This window comes from Dendronephthya gigantea, unplaced genomic scaffold (assembly GCF_004324835.1).
Source record: "Dendronephthya gigantea isolate DGI-Jeju-01 unplaced genomic scaffold, DenGig_1.0 000048F, whole genome shotgun sequence".
Lineage (NCBI taxonomy): Eukaryota > Metazoa > Cnidaria > Anthozoa > Malacalcyonacea > Nephtheidae > Dendronephthya > Dendronephthya gigantea.
In genome coordinates this window covers 1,285,664-1,295,407 of record NW_021163058.1, presented here as the reverse complement: position 1 = coordinate 1,295,407, position 9,744 = coordinate 1,285,664, and the positions used below count along the sequence as shown (strand labels likewise).

Below are 9,744 nucleotides of genomic sequence, written 5' to 3'. Positions count from 1 at the left end.
ATCTTTATTACTCATAGTGGACTTTTTCCTTTTGGTAAAAAAAATTGATTGAAGAGTGTGGTCGTTTTCTTTTTTTTTTGCAAAATGAACTTCTCGAGGAAAGCGAGAATTGGGCATAGTGGGACTGTTCTCGCGTTGGATATAAGTACTGAAGGTGTATTATCTAGTGTTGGCGAGGATGGACGATGTTTATTGTGGACACCTGAGGGCCAAATTATTCAAGATCTTAATGTAAATAAAGAACACGGTTCATCCCCAGATGATTGTCCATTAAATTCAGTCACTTTCAATCCATCAGAAAGCAACAATTTCTATATATCATCAGGAACACAAGTTCTTGCCTATGACATGAGAAAGTGTTCATCATGTATTGTAAACTTTGATTTTAATGTGGACGAAATTAACCAACTTTGTGTGAATGATACTGGACAATATCTAGCAGCTTGTGATGATCACGGTGAAATTAAAGTTATTGATATTCAGGAATCACGGCTGTTTAAGACGCTTGCACGACATCATGATAATATATGTTCCTCTGTTCAGTTCAGACATAAGAAGTCTTGGCAACTATTGAGTGCAGGGCTTGATTGTCATATAATAAATTGGGATTTCTCAAGTGGAAAGCCACAGCAACTATTTAATATCAATGATTGTGTAATGAAAAACAGTGAAGAAAACCAAACATTATTCATTAATCCTCCATTTGTTCATTCACTTTCTGTGCGTAAAGATGGAAAGACATTTGCAACAGGTTTAGGTATGAAATAAGTAAGAAAATATATAATGATAAATGAGAAAGCCTTTATCACCAACGTAATACCACCCAGAAACTTAGGTTAAAAACCTTAAAAAACTTATATTCATCAATTCCTATCAGCTTTTCTATGCAGTTTGAGAGACAATGTATTGCAAGCTTTTCTACTTAATGAATTACAAATTATATATTAAAAATTCATAAAGTAAGAGGGAAGGACTACCCTGCACCATTGTGTGTAGTTTTAATGTTTCAATAGCTTATGATATAGTTAATTTTTACCATTATTATTTTATTATTATAGGAAATGGAGAGATTGGATTTTTTAAATTCCAAGGGAAGAAATTTGAATGCACCAATAAATTTAAAGCTCACAATTCAGAAGTTAGTCAGGTTTATTTTTTTAGTCCTGACACCACAGCATGTTTTCTGGTATCTGCTGGAAATGATGGCAAGATCAATATCTGGAAAGAAACACAAACTGAACAAAAAATGAATTACGAGCTATGTCAGGAGTTAGTTCATTGTAGTAAGATAAACTGGATAGCTTGTTCTTCATTTAAAACAAATTCTATCTTTGTTGCTGATCAATCTTCAATTGTTCATGTTTATGAACAACAATAATGTATTGAGATAATTTCTAACTTATGAAAGATCATCATGGCAGTATAGCAAGACACTGACTTAAAAGTGAAAACCACCATATCAGTGACATTACAATATCAATCCCACTGCAAAAATACAGATCCAACTTTCAAGTTCCAACCCTTTTCCATCCAAATCCAGTACTGTGCAGAAAGAAACAAAGCTTATTTCATCAAAAACCTGAGTGTTGGGGCCACCTATTAAATACTACATGGTACATACGTGACGATACGTCTTGACCTGACGAACTTCAGCACGCAGTCTAAATATATGGAGACTGGCAGGAATTTTTGTTAATCAGTCTTCTTTAATCAAAAACCTGATTGTCGATGTGAAATATACATTTGAAGAGTAACATATTTTAGACAGTATTGTTCTCTACATCATTTTCTTTTATTTTACAACAATATATATCCTATATCATGTGTTGGCTATGCGACTACCTTGTGACTGTTCTCAAACATTCTTCCAATCCTACACCATTATTAACTTTTAATTACTTTTCTTATACCATTATTTCAGTGTTAGTGCAAACTTAGTCACATAACATGCAGAAGATTTAAAAGCTCTGTTGCTGCAATTACCCAGTCACTGCCATAATACAAGCAGCTGTAACTCAGGCTAAGTATTATGTGGCTACATAGTAAACGAAAGCCCCAGATGATACCATTAGTTTGGAGCAATGCTTCTTTATCTTTATACTCATATATTAACTATACATTCGTTAAGAAATTTACCTACTTGTTGAGAAAGCGCAATTGATATCATGCCTAGTGAATTCAATGCAAGAAATGCATTCATAAGACCAGTGTCAGTGCCTTGATGCAGACTATATATATATAATATAATATAATATAATACATGCAAGAATTTGCGCTGCTAAATTCTACAAATCCACAAAAGCTATAACTGATGTATGGAAAATATTTCAGAATAAAATACAAAACATCTGCAAACAAGTTTTCCCCATAAAACGCCGGAGATGCAGGATGAACAAGACATGTTTATATGAGCAAGTGATGTGTAATATCCTCTTTTAACATTCTTATTTCGGCGTTGCCTCTCCGTCGCCAAACCCATCACGTGATGACTCCGAGTCGGTGTGAGGAGTTCCTGGGGGTGATGACGGACATGAGCTTAGCGACGGTGTTGTTGCACGATGTCCTGACGGCGTTTGAACTCCGTTGGCAACAGATTCTGATGAGGTAGTCAAAGGCGTTGCTAACGGCGATGATTTAATGGGAGTGTGTACAGTACATGGCGAGTTCGGGGAGCCTTGTTTCCTGTTGAGTTAAAGATCACTTTAGGATTTCCAGTCAATTTTGATATCATTACATCAATACAAACATGCCTATGTGTGTCGATTGCTTATTACACCTGAAGAGGTGATGGTTTTCGCAAAAGGAATTAGCTAACAAACATTTGTTATACAACTCCAACCCTTTCGAAAAACAACGTAAGAAAACGGAAACCGTATTTAACAAAATATATCAACGAGGCAAAGGAATAAAAGTGACTTACGTTGGAGTAGCTGGAGTGATACCAGTTGATCCTAAACCTGAAGGGCCGTTCTTAGCCAGATCTAAACACAAAAGATATCGGCAAACGATGAAACTAAGAATTTCAGTTTTAAAATGGTTTATTTCAAACTTTTATAACTTTCTAATTAAAATATTTAACTGGCACTGGCCTATTGTCATCTGGAAACTGAATAGTTACACGTATGTTTTCATTGCTTTGCGAAACAGGGCTCAAATTCCTGCGTACAGTTTCAATTCAACTTTTCCGGCAAATAGCAGGTGTACATACACAAACCAGGCTTCAATTTTACATTAATCGTTCAAGATGAAACATTCTTTTTTATACACGTGTGTATGCATCTTTGAATATAGCCAAAACATAACAGAAAGAGAAAAACGATAGTGCTCTTGACTTGACATCAGTGATGTGGTGGAGAATCGAGCACATGGCAGGAAAAGGAAAAAAAGCGAGCTTTACTTGCCTCTATCGTGTAAGCTCCATTTCATTTGCAAAGGAAATATTCTGCAACACCTTACCTGTCACGTAGGGTTCCAGTGCTTTTGGCACCATGGTTTTTGCCAACTCAATATTACTGTCATTACAAACTTTCTTCTCTAAGCCAAAAGCCATTCCCATTCTTTTTAATACTTCAATATCATCATGGATCTCAAATCTGTTGTCGAAGTTAAAAAGATATTCGAATCTAAAAAGAATAAGAGTGCAGTAGTTGTGAGTGTCTCGCGAGGTTGATTGAAAATTAAATTCTTAATATCCTTTTAAAAAGGAATACCATCTTTCATTTTTTATAGGGGCCATACTATATATGGTTTAACACTGACTTGAGGAGAACACGGTATATCATCGCCCGCTTCGTTCCCAAACGCTTTGTTTGACGAAAACCACGCGACAGAAAATAAAGCACAAAGCGCCTAGGTACAGGACAGATATATCACTTGCTTTAGGGCCTGTTTACATGGAGCGAGTTATCTCAGATAGGCAAGATAAAAGCGCATCACATCAAAGGCTTAACCTGATTAGTCTTTCATTATATGCAGTTTTCACCTCGCCTAGCCGGGATAACTCACTCCATGTAAACAGGCCCTTACAGGAACAAACCGTCAATATATATTGAGACCCAATATCATATCTGCATGAAGTGCACTTCTCTCAAAATCTTTGTCATCTCACAAGTATTATTGACAATACTTACTTGTCATTCGAAATGCTGCAATCAATGACAGTTTTCTTGCTCGTGTTGACAATAATGAAAGGAAGATGTATTGTTGTGTTAGCTCGAGGTGGTCCTTTTTCTTCCTCAACTTTTTTATTTCTCTTTACTAGATTCTTAAACGCTATTTGCTAAACGTAAAAAAATACAAAATTCTTTGGTAAGATTACTCTATATGCCTTTCAGTTGAACACGTATGGAATAGCAACGTGAAATTCAAGTGTCAAGCTTAAAATTTTTACTTGGAATCGATTACCTACCTGCAAAATTAGTTCCTGTAACTGTGCCGTCTTTTGTTGAATCCTCGCAACTTTTTCAGCTCTTTCGGTCTACAACGTCACAATGAAATATATACATAAACGAACCACGTTCATTTATTAAATTCTACGTTGATGCGATTTGATTTTGGCAGGGTCTTTATTCATGAATACAACCACTCTCTTAAGCCTGCAGGTGCATGATACGCAAAATACAGGTTAAACGCTAACCGGTTGTATAAAACTTCCGACTATAAATTCTGCAAGTTAATCGCAGTTAATTCTGTCACTAATCATGGTTAATTTCCGTTTTATACAACCAGTTCCCACCGGAAATTATCCTTTTTAAAAAGGATGGTTTTACATATTTGGGCTTAATTCTTAACCTGAAATGGTTGTAATAACAGCTACCTCAAGGTGCTGGCATTCTTGCGCTGAATTTGTTGGCAAACCAATCCACTTAATTTCTTTCTTCTCCTTCGATATAATATTCATAGCCATAAGAACATTAAGAGCATCGTAAACCCGACGCCTGATATTCTTCTGGTCGTACTGCTAAACAAACGAAGGACATAAATATCGTAGAAAAATAGCTTAATCACTCCGAAGACAGCCAAAGAGGGAAAAATGTGCAAGAAGTGCACTATTATAGATTACGGAGGTAGTTATCAATGTTGGTAGTTTACTTATAACAGCTTGGTTTGATGAGATCTGGCATTTCGACCGAGGACCGCTACAGACTCAAAGAGTCTTTTCTCTAGACTTTCGTGTTCTTAGTATCTCATCACAAACGTGTAATCTAAATGCTTAACAACAAGCATCCATTGACAAAATCATTCAATCATTGCAGAAGCATTGGAATCAACGTGGCATTTCACTTAACATTAACCAACCTGCTCAGCCTGACTCATATGTTTCTCAGGATCACTAAATTCTTGCACAAGTTCATCTGCAACCTAAAAAACCATCTCTGACAGTCACGCTGACGCAATATAACTAGTGAAACACATGATCTTCGTTTCCATTGTTCACAAAATATTTTTTAAAAGACAGTAATAACTATCCAAATAGATTCAAATCTCGGAACTTTTAATCTCATACGTTTTAAATCGCACGTTAGACGGGCACTAGGTACGAAAAAATAAGGCTCTCGGACCCCATCTACAAAAGGTTGGTGTTATCATGGGCGTTCCTTGGGAGATCAGTTATTGTTTGGGTGAAAAATAGTTCTCACCTCATTGTACGATGTTGTTCCTTTTTGTTGTACTTTTTCACAAACTTTCATTGAAAAATGTCGAAGCCCTTTTCCAACTTTATCATTTGGCGTCTTTGGAGCACTCATGATTCGTTTGCCACGCTTTTTTCTACATAATTATCATTATTAATAGCATCAAATGTGGTATAACAACTGCCAAGATAGACAAAACTCTTCTCGACGTTTCGACCTGAGGGCCTTCGTCAGGAGAGTTAGTATGACTATTAACTCTCCTGACGAAGGCCCTCAGGTCGAAACGTCGAGAAGTGTTTTGTCTATTTTGGCAGTTGTTATACCACATTTGATGCTAAATTACTTTAAGACGCTGCCACGCTGCTCCTTGGTTATATTGGTAATTATCATACTGAATTAATACTTTTATCGGATTTTATCGGATCTTAATTTATACTTTTAATTACTTTTATCGTTTGCGTGAACTCGTTTTTTAAAACTCAAAAACATTAATAAATACACTCAAACAAAGGACATCCGAGAAAGGATAAATTCTAGGTTCCTACAAAATGGCAAGTTGATACCTTTCAGCACTATCAGGCGATTCATCCAGGTCTAGTCTTCTCTTTCGACTTCCGGATAGACTTTCACCACTACAGTATGGGAATTACACTTGATTTAATACTATGTACTTGCTGTGTCGTATTGGACATTACTACCAGAAAAAGTTTCTAACCTGGACCAGGCACCATGAGGTGAAGCAACTATGTATTGAGGGGTGGTTACATTCATCTGACCATGAGGTGATGACGTTCCCAATACCTGTATAAAATTTTCAAGTTAGCGATTCAAGTCTGGTATGCATAAAACTGTCTCAACTTTAAATGGCCATGGATTGGTTTGCAAGCATACAAAAACTCGAATTTGACCTACCAATGGGGATGCTGGATCCATTGTTTTTGGCAAAATCATTGGCGACATTTTTGCAGGAATTATGGTGGGACTTGTGAATTGTTGTTCAACAGAATTAACTAAAAGTAACAAAGAGAAACCATTGTTTTAGATAATTTAGTTAACAAGTTTTATGTCAGGTAACTAGTGAGGGAAGAAGTTCTTCAAACAGATGATTGAGATCTGTTCAAATGAGTGCACAAAGACTTGCAAGACAGATTTAAATAATCTTAATTGCATGAACATGTAGGTTTCAGAGTTTGAAGCTACTCGTTTAATTACATTATAAAGAGTCTTTAATAGAAGTTCTCCTTTCAGGAATCTGATATTATCTGATAATAAGTGGATCTTTTCCCCAAATATATAACAGGCATATTTCGGCCCATGTAAGATAATCCGGAATCCAACATTTTTTTGCTTTGGAATCCGGAATCTAACGTTTTGGAATCCAGAATCCAGACAGTGATTCCGGAATCCAAACTTTTTGAGGAATCCAGAATCCTGGTTATTCTAGGATCCATTGTTTAAGAAGTTTTAAAGTGAAATATGCACTGCTTTACCCTGGCAGCAGCGCTTTGAGAGAAGAATCTACTGATGTAACTATGAAGATTTTATTTTTAATTTGTGTTGTTTGTTAAAGGCTGAGATAAAGATGAACTTTACGTTTTTTTTGCATGTTTATATTTTTACAAAATATTTGCCAAATATAGGCAAACGGTATGCAACAAACAGCGGTTATTTGCCTGCAACTTGAAAAATTATAAATTGGAATCTGGAATCCAACGAATCTAAGGAGTTGAATCCAAGCAGTGGAATCCGGAATCCAAAAATCTAATCTTAATATATCATAATGGGCCAAATCTTACGTGGGCCGAGACACATGAAAAATTCTTCAAAGTAAAGAATGTTTAATAGAAAAGGTTGAATATATTTCAGGCATATAATGAACCAAATAATGTGTATATTTTCTATGTGCATATCATATGAAATGGAATAAAGAGACATGGAATTTATAGAAAAATAAATACATTTTTTACAAGTACAAAAAAAAATTAATATGCTTAACTGCACTGTTGAATATTATGCTTGGCCTGTTGGCCAAATAACACATTATTATGGGCCCATGAACCCCTCAGTAGTCGTATTTCAAAAATAAAGAAACCTTCAACCTACAAACCTGATATTTATGAAGTTTGTTGATTGGAAACACAACATTTTTGGTTATGCCTTACTATAGTTGGTAGATTGATTGGATGTGCAATCTCAGTGCAGTTGGACTGAATCATGATTTGTAACAATGTTGCAATAAATAAACTTGATAATCAAGGAGTGAAGCATGAAGCTTTTCATTAAAACTGGGAAGGAAAATCTCAGCTACTTTTTTTTAAATATCTTCCTATAAATATTGCTTAAATAACTGCCTGGAATGTGCAAGAAAAATTCTAAATGTTTTGACCTATTGGCCTTCATCAAGAAAGTTAAACATGACACTCTGGTCACACAAATTACATTGCTATCGCTTCAGGCTTTTTATTTTACATGAACTAAAAATAAGAGCAATGTCAAGTGTGTGGCCTGAGAACTACTGTCAATAATTATAAACAAAATATGTTACGTTGAAATGGCAAGATGTTCTTTTGTATTTTTGGGTACTCACTGAACCTACTCCATAAGTAGATTTGCTATTTTTTAAAAGGTAGAGTTCACCATTTCAAGCATGGAACAATGTGGTTGTGTACATCAATGAATACAAATTTTCGCCACACAAATGATTATTTAATACAAATGGCAAAATAGAACTACAAAGAGCTAGCTATGAACTAATATAATAATAAGTATCAAGTAAACATTTCCAGTGTTTTAGCTGGTTTTTATTGCTTGGCATAAAATAACAATTAACCACATACCTTTGGGTCTCACAGCAGTGACACTGGTTTGTGGTAGTGTACTTGCAATATTTGAAGAGATCTGCAAGCAAAATAAACCTTATACGTCAAAATAAATTGAGACTAAGAACAAAATGTTTTTACTTTCCACTATGATATGTTTTAAATCACATTCTTTAAAAAATGCTAGCTAAGCCATTTTAATTCGCTAGCACAAGTATGGACTTGTTTTCATACCATAAACCTCAAGAGTTTCGTGGTTATTAGAAAAGTGAAAATACCTGCATATGAAGCTTCTCTGAATCGATTTTGTTTAACCCGTTTAGGATGCTTCTTTGAGCTATAGTTTCACGAGATCCAGCAATATTTGGTGAGGAAACAGCTCCGTTTGTCAGAGACTTCTTGGCAATATCTGTAGAAGACAAGGACCTAAGAACTCCAGCACTGCTCATAAAAATCATGTAAAAAAAACGTGGCAAACTAAAGCATGTATCGCAGTATGCGGTTCATACTTAGGGTATATACTAACTTATGTTTTACAAATAAATCGACACTGAATACGTCGTAGTATGTTAAAAGCCGTTGGGGTTGGAACAATGAAATGAAAACCATTCGAGCAAAATACACGTGAAGTTCTAAACCACAAAAGACATGAAACACGCAATAATAACTTACCTCCAGTATTCCAGACATTCGCCAAACTTTCGCTAGAAGTAGTCATCAGAAGACTACAAATAATGCATACACTTTAACCACAGTTCGGAACCTAACGACTCAAACGATTCGAGGAAGGTTTCAACCAAGTAAACGTCGTGTTTGGCATGGACGTTCGCTACTGTACTTTAAATTTCGGGCTTTGTTTAAAAAGTCGCTGAGATAGAGATCAGATCTCGTTACCGTATAACTTCTAGACATTCAGTATTTAAAAAGTATTAAAATTCAAGAATTAAATAGATACACAAGTAAAACTAGCTTTCTTTTGTGTGTTCGAAGCAATTCTATACCGTATTTGTGAAATTTTCGATCCTCTGGTTCTTGGTGGAAGCCCCGACAACTGAGCTTCGCGGTGGGGTCACAACTCGCATTCTGATTGGTCTAAAATTTACGCGCGCAAAGAATTCCCAGGACTAGCACCCAGGGAGTTTCCCGCGCAACTCATTCACTAGCACTTTGCATTCGCGCAATTCTTCACAAAATGTTAGCAAGATGAAAGCAAAATGAAGTTAGCTCCGTCAGATTTGACTTGAAGTTCTTCTAATTATAGTCGATAAGATTTACGAAGAGAATACTCTTTG

General features: G+C 35.6%; 2 protein-coding genes across 3 annotated transcripts; one reads left to right on the top strand and one right to left on the bottom strand.

Annotated features, from left to right (window-relative positions):
- Positions 1–31: 31 nt before the first annotated feature.
- Positions 32–1,708, top strand: LOC114528198 (WD repeat-containing protein 53-like). The gene is made up of 2 exons (XM_028549813.1): positions 32–757; positions 1,059–1,708. Exons 1-2 carry the CDS (start codon positions 85–87, stop codon positions 1,376–1,378), a joined length of 993 nt encoding a protein of 330 aa, XP_028405614.1. The 5' UTR covers positions 32–84; the 3' UTR covers positions 1,379–1,708.
- A 162-nt stretch (positions 1,709–1,870) lies between these two features.
- LOC114528197 (transcription factor Dp-1-like) lies at positions 1,871–9,488 on the bottom strand. Of its 2 annotated transcripts, none has more exons than XM_028549811.1 (14): positions 9,125–9,488; positions 8,731–8,861; positions 8,471–8,531; positions 6,546–6,643; positions 6,349–6,434; positions 6,197–6,265; positions 5,640–5,769; positions 5,299–5,361; positions 4,817–4,960; positions 4,409–4,477; positions 4,131–4,279; positions 3,457–3,623; positions 2,921–2,981; positions 1,871–2,682 (listed from the first exon to the last, which is right to left on the bottom strand). In XM_028549811.1, the coding sequence occupies exons 1-14, from the start codon at positions 9,168–9,170 to the stop codon at positions 2,445–2,447; spliced, it is 1,512 nt and encodes a 503-aa protein (XP_028405612.1). In that variant the 5' UTR covers positions 9,171–9,488; the 3' UTR covers positions 1,871–2,444. The 2 variants fall into 2 exon arrangements, with proteins under 2 accessions (XP_028405612.1, XP_028405613.1); XM_028549812.1 differs by having other exon boundaries at positions 4,817–4,957.
- Positions 9,489–9,744: the final 256 nt, after the last annotated feature.

Bases quoted from the DNA above. Each gene is read 5' to 3' on its own strand.
- LOC114528197 (XM_028549811.1), bottom strand. From the start codon at position 9,170: ATGACTACTTCTAGCGAAAGTTTGGCGAATGTCTGGAATACTGGAG. The intron at 8,532-8,730 runs GTATTTTCACTT...TTTTGCTTGCAG, and splicing joins CAGAGAAGCTTCATATGCAG to ATCTCTTCAAATATTGCAAG. The intron at 2,982-3,456 runs GTAAGGTGTTGC...TTTTGTGTTTAG, and splicing joins ACTGGAACCCTACGTGACAG to ATCTGGCTAAGAACGGCCCT.
- LOC114528198 (XM_028549813.1), top strand. From the start codon at position 85: ATGAACTTCTCGAGGAAAGCGAGAATTGGGCATAGTGGGACTGTTCTC. The intron at 758-1,058 runs GTATGAAATAAG...TTATTATTATAG, and splicing joins GACATTTGCAACAGGTTTAG to GAAATGGAGAGATTGGATTT.